The following is a 15,150-nucleotide window of genomic DNA, read 5'->3' on the forward strand; positions in this document are numbered from 1 at the left end:
CATTGCCTCTAGTTCAAGGTCCCGGGCTGGGGGATACAGAGATGAAATAAGGGACAGGCCCAACCCTGGAGCAGCTTTACAGTCTCCATTAGGCTAGGACCAGGGGAATATAAGAAGAGGAGACCAAGAGCTCCAGGAGAATTGAGTGGGGGGAGTGGCCACTTTCAGCTAGAAGGTGGGTAGGAGTGGGAAGAGGGTGGGAATCAGGCCTTCACTTTTCCCAAACTCCGATTCTTCCATCTGTTTCTATGAAGGTCCCTCCCTGCCTCTTGACGCTGGACACTAATGGAAGCTCCAGACGGGAAGAGATCATTTCTTTTTTGTCTTTGTCTCCCCATCAGCTAGCACAGTGCCTAGCCCAGAGCGGGTGATTACTAAATGTCAGTGATCGATTCAATGGCCTGATTGACTGGTGGATCCCCACTCCATCAAGTCTAGACGTTGTAAACCTCAAAATTTCTTAGACTTATAAATGTTGGAAATCTCACCATTGGGAAATTTCATACTTGAAAAATTTCCTATTGATAGTGGGTCTTGGCTATTGGAATGTGAACCCCATTGGCATGAGAGTTTCCCCCTCCTCCCTTCTTAAGATTACTTTAGGACAGAAACCTTTTGCTGAACAATGGAAAGGACTTTGACCTATGCTTAAGCATAGAACAGGAATTTCTTTGAGTCATGATTGATTTTAGAATTGATACAATGGAGATACTTGGAATCAATCTCCACCCTACTCAGTCCTAACAGGATTGAGGAAGGGCTGCAGCATAGATCAAAATTTAATTATTCCAATCTCTACCCTACTCAGGTTAACAGGATTTAGGAAGGGCTGTAGCAAAGGATCAAAGATTTAATTATTTGAAAATATGACCTTCAACAGACATGTGCAAAGCCAGAGACCTCTGGGCGGTCCTGGGTTAAGCTAGAGCCTCCATTGGCACAGGGAAATTGATGGACAGTGACTGGTAGATGTGAGAACTGAGGGGAGGCAACTTGGATGGTTTCCTTAAAAGAGAGAGGGGTCTGAAGACTCGGAGGGGGGGTTTTAGGAGTTGGTCGGAGTGGTTGCAGGATGCTCGGAGAAGCTTGCTCTGAAGGAAGCTGAAGGTGGGGGCTCTGAGACTGTTTCTCCATTTTGGTCATGTGAGTAATAGGGACTGATCTCTTTCTTTGCCCCAGCTATCTAAGGGCTTGGGCCTTTTGGCCCAGCCTAAACAGAAGGGGTATTTAAGCCCTATTCCCTTCTCTCCCCTTTCTCTCTACCTCTATCTCTCTATCTCTAATTCCTTTCTTCCTCCTGTTTGTAATTAAAACTCCATAAAAGGTTGACGGCTGACTTGAGTTTTCATTTAGGAATTACATAGCTAAATTCCTTGGTGACCTTAAATTAATATATATCAGTCTTTTAAAAGTGATTTCCTTGTCACAACGTCCCCCTTCTTCTCAGGACACTCACCCCAGAAGTGAAAATGGCTGGGTTCCCGCTCTCCAACATCTCTTCCAGTTCCTCATCTGTGGTTTTCTTGCCGGCTTTATGCCAAAGGAAGGAGAGTGTCAGACACAGAAGACCAGAACAGATTCCTTAGCAGGCCTCCTGGAAACTAGGGCTAAGGGGAGCGGGTTGTGTTCCCTCTCTACAGCTAGGGCCAGGACAAAAGTCGAGGGATGGGAAAAGCATTCCAATATGGCGGATAGGCCTGGGTTCAAATTCAGGCTCTGACACTTACTAGCTGTGTGACCTCAGACAGCTCCCATAAGCTCACTGAGTCTCGACTTCCTCGTGTGTAAAACAAGGGGGGGAGGGGGAGACAGTAGAAAAGAGGGGAGCTCAGGGAGAAGGCAGATAGGTCCAGGAGAGGCATAGCATTGCCCAGGGAGCCTTAAGGAACTCAAGGATATGCATGACACAAGGCCAGAATTTGGGGCTTCCCTTCACATGCCCCCCCTGGCTGGAATTTTATGTTTACGCACACTGGCTCCAAAGGACAGTGTACATGGGTCAGAGAGCCTGCAGAAACCCACATTTATGGGTAGGTTGTCATGTCGTGATTATTCTTGTTCAGTAAACATTTCCTTATTAAGAAGAATTAAAAAGGAAATAAATAAAAGAAAAGGGGGGCTCGATCAGGCAGCCTTCACAGACCCCCTACAGGTCTGCAGGTCTAGATCTATCTATGATGCTATAATAAATTGAAATTGGCCTAGAACTCGGCTGCCTTCTCTGCTCTCTCCAGCAGGGGGCGGTGTAACCCCTGGGAAACAACAATGCACAGGGCTGCCTTGACCCAGGGCCACCTCCCGGCCTTAGCACATCCTGGCCTGCCAGGCAAGTGGGTCACAGGGCAGGCCGGGGCCCACGTTCGCTCTGAGAACCTACTGATTTCCAGCTGCCTCTGGATGCGGCCTTTACTGCGTTCCCGGAAGTCCACCTGGGCTTCGTTATACTTGGTCATCACCTCCACAAACTTCCGGGAGAGGACGGAGTGCTGTGGGGACAAGGAAGAGGAAGTGAGGCTACGGATACTTCCTCTTGGTTAGCCCTTGCTTCTACTTCTAATGTCCCCAAGCTTCATTTTGTCCCCTTATGACTAGACAGGGAGGGGGCAGCTGGGTGGCTCAGTGGAGAGAGAGCCAGACCTAGCGACAAGAGGTCCTGGGTTCAAAGCTAGCCTCAGACGCTTCCTAGCTGGGTGACCCTAGATAAATCACCCTGCCTGGCCCTTCCCACTCTAATGCCTTGGACCCAACACAGGATTGATTCTAAGAGGGAAGGCAAGAAGACCTTGCTCTAAGGGCTCTAAGCTCAGACTCTTGGGATTCTCTTTCTGCCTCTCTTTCCTTGATTCTTTCTTCCTCTTTGGACCCAGCATCTTTCCTTTCCCTCCTTCCTCCATCCCCACTAGTATCCAACCAAGAACTAAGACCTGTAGACTGAGGCCTCTAGTTAATCCCGTTGGTTCCAGCCTAATCTAGGCTCGCTTCAAATCGCCATAACAGGCTCTTCGACAATCTCTGTATTTCCAGTTTCTACCCCAACCTCCAGCCCATCCTATAGGAGCTGCCAGATTAATCTTTCAGAAAAGAACGCTTCTCCAATATTTGTCTTGTCTACAGTGGCTTCCTGGGGCCTGTAGAAGCAAGTCTTAATAACAGCTAACACGATAAAGCATCCCAAGGTTTGTGAAGCGCTTTACAAATAGGAACTCAATTCTTCCTCACACATCCCTGGGAGGGACGGGCTATTATCATCCTTCACGTTACAGATGAAGCCAATGAGGCAGATGGAACTTAAGTGACTTGCACAGTTGTTTGATGGTTCTCTCCCCCATTAGACTGAGCCCCCTGATGCCAGGGCTACTTGGGTTTTGCTTTGTATCTTCCACCTGGAGCACAGTGCCCGGCACACAGTAGGTGTTTAATAAACGTGAGCTGGCTGTCTTCTCTAAAGTGTCCTCCAGTTGCTTCATGTAGGCAAATCTAATATCCCTGACCAGATAATAAATACTTCAAGGGCAGGGACCTTTTTTAAAATTTATTTTTATAATATATTTATTTTATATTTATTTATGATTAAAATTTATATATGTAAATATAATAAATAAAAATGTTTTATTTATTTCTATTTCTTTTTTCATTCCTACAGCACCTAGCACAGGGTTGGACCCACAGTGAATACTTTCTGACTTAATCCCATGAGAGCAAAGGCAACCAAAAGCTAACCACTGCACCTGGGATTTCCGTATCCGAAGATCCGCTGATGACCGGACTTCATCTTGTTCAATGTGCCTCTCCATGTCTGGAAATGGATCACAGAGTCATAGAATTTCAGAGTTAAAAAGACCTCACAGGCCATCTAGTCCAACCCGTACCTGAAATAGAATTGCCTCTGCAACATGTAAAAGTGGGCAGCCCCACTGGAAGGAACCCCACCACCATTCTTCTTTGGGATGAGTCTCATCAATAGGATCTTTTTCCCCGTCATCGAGCTTAAAACTGCCTTTTTGAAACTTCCTCCCATTGTTCCTACTTCTTTCCTCTGGGCCCAGAAGAATCATTCTAATTGGTCTTCCACATCACAATACTTTCAAGTCAGTTCTCATCCTCTCTGCCCTACCAATGTCTGGTCCTCTCCATCCCAAATACTCCCAGTTCTTTCACCAGTCCTCATATGGCCTGACCTCAAGGCCTTCCCATCCCAGATGCTCTCCATCTTATCTAGGGTCTTCGTAAACCATGGAGAACAGGGTCTGTGGAAGTGGTCTAACTAGGGTGCTAGACAACAGAACCACCATACGCACACACAGCCACTGTCACCAGAACAGAGGGGCTCCCTTAACCCAACCCAGATTGGGTCATGTCATCCCCACCAGTGAGAACTCAGAGGACCTAGTATAGCAGCACTTTCCCAAGTCAAAAGTCCCACCCTCATCTGTCCCCATGCGCCATATTGAATATGCTATAGAAGGAGATATGGAAAGACAAGAGTGTACATGGGAAAGAAAGACTGATGGGGAAGGGAAGAAACCATTCCCAGAAAACACAGAGGCAGAAAAGAAGCAGGAGGGATAACAGGGAGGAAGGCTCAGCCAGGAGTCAGGTTCCAACAGTGGGATAGGAAGTGCTTAGAGGTCAGGAGGGACTCAAAGACACAATTTCTTTCTTACTCTTAAGTTTGTTCCGGACATTGTTGGCCATTTTCTTAATCTCCCCAGTTAGCTGTTCTAGGTCATCCTTTGTTTCTGAAGAAACACAAACAGAGGGAAACAATTGGTTGGGGAGAAGAGGGAAGGAAGAAGAGGCTTAAAGATGTAAACATCCACAGAGGAGAGGAAGAGCTATCTCAATCCACTCAGGAGAACTGAAAGATTCATTTCAAGAGGTTCAGAGACCTTGATAATTCCTGCCCCCTCATTTTAGAGAGAAGCCAACTAAGACGCAGAGAAGGGAAATGATTTGTCCAAGGTTACGTGGGCATGAACGAACCAAGGGATGAGATAACTCACTGGGTCTCCGGAGAGAACATCTCACCATCTTTCATCAACCTAGCTCTGTGACTTCCTACTATCTTACCTGGGCAGATCACATTCCCTCTCTGGGATTGTTTCCTTCTCCGTAATAATGAAAGGGCTGGATTAGATGAGCCCTAGAGTCCTTTCCATCTCCAAATCTAGGATTCTATGAACCCAGAATCTGTAACATTGTCCTAAACGCTTTGGAAATATGAGGAAGCCATGATCCTGGCCTTAAGGGTTCACGATCACTTCAGAAAGATTAGATATACATATCTACATAGTTTGAAATAATAACAGATGGTTTGTAATTAAGCACAAAAGCTGTTGTTTTGACAGTGAGCACCTTAGAAGTTCTGAGAAGGAAGAGTTCTTTGAGAGTTGGAATAGTTAGGAAAATCTCATGATAGGTAGCTAAGTGGCTCAGGGGACAGAGAGCCAGGTCTGCAGTTAGTAGGACCTGGGTTCAAATCTGACCTCAGACATGTCCTAGCTGTGTGACCCTGCACAAGACACTTAACTCCAGCTTCCCACCCCTTATTGCTCTTCTGCCTTGGATCTGAAACTTAGTATTGGATCTCTCCTCCACATTCTTCCCTTTTTTGTCTTAAAAAATGCACCCTGCATTTTTTTTTAAACCCTTACCTTCTGTCTTGGAGTCAATACTGTGTATTGGCTCCAAGGCAAAAGAGTGGTAAGGGCTAGGCAATGGGGGTCAAGTGACTTGACCAGGGTCACATAGCTGGGAAGTGTCTGAGGTCAGATTTGAACCCAGGACCTCCCATCTCTAGGCCTGGCTCTCAATCCACTGAGCCACCCAGCTGCCTGTACCCTGCATTTTTTAATGATACTTACCTTTTGGATATTTCTAACTATCTAATTCTTAACCTTGTACTATATCAAATATTCCTTTACCCTCCCAAAATAACAAATTCAAAACTTATCTTAGCAATTCTATTGATTATATTATATATTATGTTGATTCTAAGATTGAAGATAAGGGTTTAAAGAAAGAAATAAAACTTCATGGAGAGATGGGACTTGGTTTGGGCCATGAAGAATGAATGGCTCAGATTAGCTATAGGATAATGGTAACAAATTGGGGAAGGAGAGGGATAAAAAAAAAAGCACAAAGGTGGAAAAGAGCTATAGGGAGTATAGGGGGGACCCAGCGGGAGTCTCGTTTTTGCAGAAGCTGTATATTAAGTGAGTGAGGGGAGAACAAGCTGAAGAGGTAAAGTAGACCCTAGAAGGGACTCAAGGCTGGGGAAGTGAGGCATTATGAAATGGAAGATGCCATGAATATAATCATTAATTCATCAGCTCTTCTGGACACAGCCCCTGTAGGAAACTGAGGCTGGCTTCATTGGGTGGAAAGAGACAGCTCCCGGAGAATGAGCTCTGGGTGAAAACTCACTTGGTTCTGGAATTGGTGCCGAGAGGATGACACTGTAAAGTTTCTTAGCTCCTTCTACGTTCTCCGCGATCTTGTCGATGTTGAGCCGAGTCTCCTCTATCTACAAAGTGAGGCAGAAATACCCTCATCATTAAGAAGACAACCATGGATTTCTTACTAGTGCTTCCTGCTGAGTCCACTCTTTTCTCCTGGCTTTGTTCAGCCAGAAATCATTAAGTAGATCTTGGAATGGCCAATTGAATATGCTTTCCGAGAATGCTGGGTCCCTTTAATTCCCTATTCACTCCCAGTGGAACAAAAGGATTTGGGCAAAGCCCAATTTGCAACTGGAATACTCAAACGAGGATCAAGCAGACAGATCCAAAGAAAAGCTAGAGAGAGCAAGGGTTAACTTTATGGGATGTCCTCAAGCCTTTGGGCAGTCTGTCTGGTGATGCCCATGGATCCCTTCTCAAAATGTTTTTTAATTTTATTTTTATTGTCATGCAAAACATGCTTCCATACTGGTCATTGTTGTAAGAGCACACTCATATGTAACCAACACTCCAAAATACAACCAACCATAAGCACACTGATGTGGAAGGCATCTCCCTCATCTCTTTCTCTGGAGGTGGAGAGGGTTCCCCATCAGAAGTCTTTCAGGATCGTCCCAGATCATTGCATTGCGGAGAAGAGTCAAGCTTACACAGATGATCATCATCCAATATTGCTGTTACTGTGTACAATGTTCTCCCAGTTCCCTTATTCCACTCTGCATCAGTCCCTGCAGCTCTTTCCAGCTTTTTCTGAAATCATTTTGCTTCTCATTTCTTGTATGTAGCACAAGAGTATTCCATCAACCAACGTGTACCACAATTTGTTCAGCCATTCCCCAATGGATGGACATCTCCTCCATTTCCAATTCTTTGCCACCACAAAAAGAGCTGCTAGAAATATTTTTGAACAAGTGGATCCTTTCCCCTTTTTTATTATCTCTGGGATACAGACCCAATAGTGGTATTATTGGGTCAAAGGGTATGCAATAGCTCCAAATTACCCTCCAGAATGGCTTGATCAGTTCACAACTCCACCAACAATGAACTAGTGTCCCAACTTTGCCACATCCCCTCCAGCATTTACCACTTTCCTTTACTGCCATATTGGCCAACCAGATAGGTGTGATGGTACCTCAGTGTTGTTCAAAATACTTTTAAATAAATGGAGAAAGTGCTAACTTTAGTAAGAGGTTAGTGCAAAATAAAGATGCCCTTGCTTTTCTCGTCCTAGTCCACTAATCCCCTAAAGTCTGTCCAAGGGCTCATTAGAGATTAAGAAAGTCTGGGTTAAAAGTATCCAAGAAGATGAAGTCACAGTGAAGGAGATAGCATCATATTCAGAGGATCTGGTCTCAAATTCCAGCTCTGCTCTTTATTAGCGACATGTTCTCTGTGGACCTCAGTTTCCTCAGTTGAAAAGGGAAGGAGTCAGACTAGATGAGCTCCAATCAATCAATCTATAAGCAGTTATTAAGCCATCAAGGCAAAGTTGTGAACTACGAAGCCAAGAGTCTTCCTGGGCACGAGTTTTAAGAGATAGCAAGCCTATTACCTGAAGGTTACACCTAGCAAGTCATGCTCCTGTGGGCACGGGCTGAGAGATGATAAGACCTCGGCACATTTCTAAAGCTGATTGCACAAATACAAGATCATAAAATGGCCACGATAGCATTCTGTCCTTGGGATGGACCATGTCACAAGACAGTCCTGAGGCCGGCTAATGCAACTACAAGAAGGAGTGGCTATCTTGGCTCTTCTCTCTCCTTTCTTCCTCTCTTCCCTCCCAGCCCCCTTTCCTTCCTTCTCTTCTCATTGCAAGCTAGAGGAGCACAATACTCTTCCAAAGTTCAAAGCCATGGCAACTATGGGAGATAAGATGCAAGAAGAACTGCCCGGACATCTCTCTAATAAGCGGAAACCCCAAGGGCGTGCGAGGACCAAGATATTCCCAACAGAACCTTTTGTAGCAAAAAACTGGAGACAAAGAGGGTGCTTATTTATTGGGTGATGGCTGAACAAACTATGGTATATGAGCAAGGTGAAATATTGCTCCTAAACAAAATATAGATAGCATTCTAAAGTGACCAAGAGAGAAGTAAGAAATACCTGGAATCAAATCCTACCTGAGAATCTGACAGTTTTGTGACCCTTGCCTTTGTGCCTCAGTTTCCTATGTTGTAAAAATAAAGGGTTATGAGGGGGCAGCTGGGTGGCTCAGTGAATGGAGAGCTAGGTCTAAAGATGGGAGGTCCTAGGTTCAAATCTGGCCTCAGACACTTCCCAGCTGTGTGATCCTGGGCAAGTCACTTCACCCCCATTGCCTAGCCCTTCCCACTCTTCTGCCTTGGAGCCAATACTTAGTATTGACTCCATGATGGAAGGTGAGGGTTTTTTTTTTTAATAAATCAAAAATAAAGGGTTATGAGGACAGCTAGATGACTATATTTCCCAGCTGGGTGACCCTGGGCAAGTCACTTCACCCCCATTGCCTAGCCCTTACCACTCTTCTGCCTTGGAGCCAATACTTAGTATTGATTCCATGATGGAAGGTGAGGGTTTTTAAAAAATAAATTAAAAATAAAAGGTTATGGGGTCAGCTAGATGGCTATATTTCCTAGCTGTATGACCTTGGGCAAGTCACTTCACCCCCCGCCTAGCCCTTACCACTCTTCTGCCTTAGAACCGATACACAATATTGATTCTAAACAAGGTAAGGGTTTTTTTAAAAATAAAAGTTAGACTGAATGCCATTTGAGGTCCCTTAGAGCTTCAAATCTACTATTTTATGATAGACGATTTCAAAGGATTAAGAGAATCACGAACAGACTACAGGCAATGACTATAATTATATAAATGAAAACAACATTAAAAAAGAAATGAAAGCTGAATAATTATGATCGTCAGAGTTGGTACCAAAGAACAGAAGATTCGTAACACTTCTCTTGCTAGATGGATGCGAGTATGAGCGCTGGGGGACAGAGGAGGGAAGGAGCGCCACATAAAAATAATAACTGCTAGTATTTCTATTGAGCTTTAAGGTTTGCAAAGCACTTTATATGTGAGTTCTAATTTGAACAACCCATTTTACAGGAGAGACTTAACCTTTCTCAGCCTCAGTTTCTTCCCCAGTAAAATGGGGAAAATGATAGCACCTGCCATGCTGGATTGTTGGGAGGATAAAATGACATCATATATGCAAAATACTTTGCAAACCTTAAAGCAATAAATCAATGCTATCACTATTATTGCTGTTATATAATTTTACCCAGTCCCACTAGTATTACAGGCAGGATTTGAATTCAGCTCTGTTTGACTCCCAACTCTGCTGCCTCTATAGATCTGGAATGGACATGGTGGCTGCATTGGTTGGGTTTGTATAACTTTTCTTCTAAGTCAGAAGAGAAACCTCAGAAGGGTGCTAGGAAAGTTGCATCCAGTGACTTCAGTGCAAAACTATAAGACATCCCCAAAAAAAGGTTCTAAAAAATACGGATGAGAACTCTTGTTCAAGTGTGGAGAAGAAGCCTGATGCCCCACCTCGCCTCATTTCCCAAAAGGGTGGCTGGTGGCACCAGGCACGGAAGCAATGAAAAGAAATAATCATGACTAAAGAGCATTCTTGCCTTAGGGATTAAGAAACCTACAGCAACTAGAAAGCCAATTGGTAGCCCAAAGGTCTCCATCCCTTCCTCCCTCCCAGTGTGTGGCACACCCTGCATCCAGAGCTTCTTCCCCCTTGGTTCCCTACAAGATCACTTGTGAGGTGAAAGAAATAAACACATAGAGGATCTGTCACTGACTCAGTGGGAGTATCTGCCTAGGAATGAAATCCCTGGAACCCTGGAGAGGTTTAATATTGGGAAGATTCCTGTTGTGATTGGGTTAGACTAGACAACACTCTCTGGGAGTCTGAGAATGAATCCCTCCACTTGGCTCCCTCTATTGTCTTCAGGGCATTCTGGGACCAAAAACGTGACATCAAGATGGGTGATGAGTCTCTCCAGACTGAACTGAGCTGCTCAAGTCAATCCATCACTAGATCCACCCACAAAACTTTCCAGCATTCTCATTGGGGCATGTTTTCTGGGGACCTCTAGTCACCCCACCCCAGGCAAAGTATAATTTTTTTTAATTTGGAACATTTTATTTAATTAATTAATTTAGAATATTTTTCCATGGTTCCATGATTCATGTTTTTCCCTTCCCTCCTTCCACCCCCCCTCTCATCACCAATGGACAATTCCATTGGGTTTTACTTGTGTCATTGATCAAGACCTACTTCCATATTATTAATATTTGCATTACAGTGATTGTTTAGACTCTAAATGATCTAAACTTTAGAGTCTACATCCCCAGTCAAACCCCCTTAGCCCCATGTGATCAAGCAGTTATTTTTCTTCTGTGTTTCTACTCCCACAGTTCTTTCTCATGTCCCTCCGAATTGTTCTGGGTCATTGCATTGACACTAATGGAGAAGTCCATCACCTTCGATTGTACCACAATGTATCAGTCTCTGTGTATAATGTTTTCCTGGTTCTGCTCCTTTCGCTCTGCATCACTTCCTGGAGGTTGTTCCAGTTCCCAGGGAATTCCTCCACTTTATTATTCCTTTAAGCACAATAGTATTCCATCACCAACATATACCACAGTTTGTTCAGCCATTCCCCAATTGAAGGGCATCCCCTCCTTTTCCAATTTTTTGCCACCACAAAGAATGTGGCTATAAATATTTTTGTATACTTTTCCTTATGATCTCAAAGTATAATTTTAATGGAGGATGAAAATTAAATCTAATTTTCCTAAATCTCAAACTGGCTCTCTAACACCAGATCCCACCACCTTCCCTGCTTGAAATTGCATGGACATGACTTTCAGCATCCCATTGGGAACCCACCTCAGTTTCCTCTGTGATTGAGCCCAGGAATGTCCTCATTACCCAAAGATAACCCCTTAAGCTCCCTTCAGTGCCCCACTTTTCACAAAATCCCAGGCACTACCAACATTAAAAAGGCCATGTTTGGGGTTATAATAAGATCAGAAGTCCTAGGTTGTCCCTACCTAATGGATTAGCTTTCTCAGAAAATCTCTAAAAAAGTATTTCCTATTCAGAATAATCCCCTGGCATACAGGTTGACAATGACAGGCAGGAGGACAGTAAGAGAGCTCTGAATCTGGAGTCAGAACTGGGTTCTTCTCGGAGATCTTTCCAGATGTATAAGTTGGGGAAATTTCCTTCCCCTCACTGAGCTAAGGTTTCTTCCAGATCTCAATCCACTGAGTCATTGAATCTTGGAGGTAGAAGGGCCATTCGTGACCATCTAGTACAGCACAGTATTTAGTACAAAGTGGGCACTTAAAAACTAACATTTCTGGCGCCTGTGTTTATATTTACTGGTCACATATTCAGTGAGACCGAACGCCCAATTACGTATACTTTAGTCAACATTTGTTGAATGGGGGTGAACCAGTACCATGTTCATCACCACTTGGGGAGTTTCCAGGTCAGTCCAGCACTCTAACTGAAAGGTCTTTCCTGATTGATCTACTACAGAACGATTTCTTGGAACTTTGTAAAAGACTCTGTTGGCAGCCCTGGTTGTCCCCGACAATACAACATCTAGGTGTGCCCCTGTGATGCCATCCCCATAAGGGGTCCAGCTGCATGTTGTTGTTTAGTCATTTCAGTCGTGTTGAACTTTAATGACCACATTTGGGGTTTTCTTGGCAAAGATACTGGAGAGGTTTTCCATTTCCTTCTCTAGTTTGTCTTCAGATGAGGAAACTGAAGATGAGCAAACATAGGTAATTGACTTACCCAGGGTCATACAGCTAGTGAGAGTCTCAGGCTAGATTTAAACTCAGGAAGATGAATCTTTCTGATTCCATGCGCAATGCTCTATCCACTGCACCACCTGGCTGCCCTAGTTGTACAGGTGCCAGCTAACCAGCGTTCTGCTCTAAGGTGACAAAGTCAATCAGTAAGTAAAGACGTATTAAGCACTGTACTGAGTGCTGAGGATACAAATTTTTTTTAAAGCAGAACTTGCCCTCAAGGAGTTTACAATTTAATTTGGGAAGACAACACCCAAAAGGATGCTGAAAAGGCAGAAAGTAGGGCAAGGTAACCAGGAGAGGAGCCAGGTGGAAAATAAGGAGATGGAGGACGCCAACTGCCTCAAGCCTTTATAGATCACTTTAACTCCATATGTGTGTAAAATAAGGAAGTCCCAAATACCTCTAATTCTGTGATCTCAGGATCCACCTGGGACCTTAAGCATTTTTACACTATTTTTTTCTTTAATAGAACCTATGATTGATTTCATCAGTATAGGGAGCCCCCTCTACTAGAGTAGAGAAACCTGTTCTGTAACTGATCACCTTAAGAGAGCTGCCTCAGCCCCTCAGAAGTAACATTATTTGGTCAGGGTCACACAGTCAGGACAAATAATCAGAGGTGGGATGTGAAGCAAACTCTCTATCCATGATGCCATATTGTCTGTCTTCATCACCATCCATCACCTCTTTAATTCAACTAAAGCATTTACTCAAAAGGAAAAAAATTATAATTCTATAACATTGTGCTGATAAATCTTCTCTTCTCATTTTTGGACTCTCAGAACAGAGACTGCCTTTTGCCTTTCTTATGCCCAGCACTGAGCACAGTTCCTAACACTATTATGTGTAACACTTGATTTTTACTTTCAATGAAATAACTCAGATAGGCATGACCCCAAGAAGTCACTATCCTATGTTTCTATATGCATGTATGTGCATATACATATATGATATATGTGTATATGTGACATGAGCGTACCATGTACATATATATTTAAAGGTCTACAGACTATTACACGGAGAAATACATTGATGGCTTTTTGGAGCCCAAACATAAACATACTGTTGGATGAGCCCATCTTCCGTAGCCCGGCAATTATTAAAACTACTTGATCTCTATCCAAGCCAATTATTCCTGCCCTTCCCCAGGAAATCATCACAGGCCACCCCAGGAAGTCACTTCAGCAAAAGCAAGTCTGTCAGACTTCACAGTAATGTTGCCCCACCAAACTAATTATACCCAAGTTACTCTAATCGCTGCCCTCATCTGGATGGGCAAGAGTGGACCATTCCCAAAGCCCTTGCCTCTGCCCTAAGGAGTCAATTAAGTCAGGGAACCGAATTAGGAAATGGAAAGCAGGCCAATTACTACTCAAGAGGAGGCAGGTTGCCCTGGAGTGCAGCTCAGGCGGCTTGCAAGAAGACCAAGAGAAAGGAGAGGATTCTTAGCACGTTGGCAGGCCTCCTTTTCCTGCTCAGTTGGCAATAGAGATGACACTGGCTTCTTGAAGACCATGACAGCAGAGCACAAGGTCTGTTTGCCAGGTCCAAGCGGACTGAACTATCTGGCAGTTATCCAAGAACCAGCCTCATCATCCCCAGAATGTCAACCGCCAGACTGGAAGGGGCTGGTATTTCATTGGGGGGACTCTCTGAGTCATGGCGGAGCTGTGAGCTCTGTCCGGACACAGAGCATCCCTAGGCATAAAAGCAGAATTCAATGGAAAGAACACTAGCTCAAGAAAAACCTATTTAATGAGAATCTACATCTGGCTCCCAAGACAACAGCTCTATGGGCACAAAGATGGAAATAATCTGATCTAAGACTTGAACTCAGGTCCTCTTACTCTTTCCACTACCCCATTACTGCCTCTCACAGCAAATTACTTTTCAGATTCTTTGGCACCTTCCTTGTTCCAAGAAATCTTGCTCTCCAAAATGGAGCTTCCAAATTAAGTCCTCTTTTGTTCAGAGTTCTACTTCATTAGGGAAAATGAAAGGATACAGTGGGGAACCCAGAATAGGGAATTCATCCTCCAAGGAAAGATGACAGGGTTCAAGTTCTACCTGATCGTCTTGTTGCCCCTAACCAAATGTTGGCATGCATTGATGGAGGGAATTTCCCAGAATCCTTCAGTCCAATTAACCACACACACACACACACATAAACACACAGAGGCAAGATGAAGAAGAGACTTCATCTGTAATCAAGCACAGGAAGGTGAGTCCCATCTTTCTGAAGCTGATGGGGCTGAAAAATGAGAAGGGGAATAAAGAGACATCAGCCAGCACAGACAACCATAATTTGCAAAGGAATTTTAAACACTATTATTAATCATTGCAGTGAGGATACCAAAAGAACCTAAAATCTACTGGAATCAGCAAATGGCTGACCTCATCGCCAAGCAGTCATTCAAGTCTTCTCAACAGCCATTGATGAAGGATTTACTCCATTCCAGGCACTGTGCTAAGGGCTACCATAAAATGCTTACATTCTAACGGGAGAGGCAACATGTAACATATACGACATAGAGTACACATGTAACACATGTATGTGGTATGTGTGCCCAGGATTTAGGTACATACAAGATATGTCCATGGCAGATAAAAGGGAAGACTCTAGAAGCTGAGCAACCAGGAAAGGCAGAAAGTGGGATATGAAGAAGAGCTATATGGCAGCGAAGGTGGAAGATTAAAGTAATATCCAATAACTCCAAGTATTTTATTTCATAAGATTTATTCATAATCTCTTGAAGTAAAAGAAAATATAAGAATGAAAGTAAAAGCCTGAGTAGAGACAGTTTTCCCAGCCACATTTGATGGAAAAGAAACATATCTCTTCCCTATGTTAGTA

The 15,150-nt window shown here is 43.8% G+C and overlaps 1 protein-coding gene across 8 annotated transcripts in view; it reads right to left on the minus strand.

Moving 5' to 3' along the window:
- Positions 1-15,150, minus strand: part of STX3 (syntaxin 3) — a 62,937-nt gene that overhangs the window by 15,604 nt on the left and 32,183 nt on the right. For all 8 annotated transcript variants that reach the window (XM_056801685.1, XM_056801684.1, XM_056801687.1 and 5 more), the window contains exons 3-7: positions 6,427-6,526; positions 4,665-4,739; positions 3,729-3,796; positions 2,378-2,486; positions 1,457-1,530 (exon numbers count right to left, since the gene is read on the minus strand). In XM_056801685.1, coding sequence (XP_056657663.1) covers positions 1,457-1,530; positions 2,378-2,486; positions 3,729-3,796; positions 4,665-4,739; positions 6,427-6,526 — 426 coding nt within the window. The remainder of the gene's footprint in view (positions 1-1,456; positions 1,531-2,377; positions 2,487-3,728; positions 3,797-4,664; positions 4,740-6,426; positions 6,527-15,150) is intronic.

This window comes from Monodelphis domestica, chromosome 6, assembly GCF_027887165.1.
Source record: "Monodelphis domestica isolate mMonDom1 chromosome 6, mMonDom1.pri, whole genome shotgun sequence".
NCBI lineage: Eukaryota > Metazoa > Chordata > Mammalia > Didelphimorphia > Didelphidae > Monodelphis > Monodelphis domestica.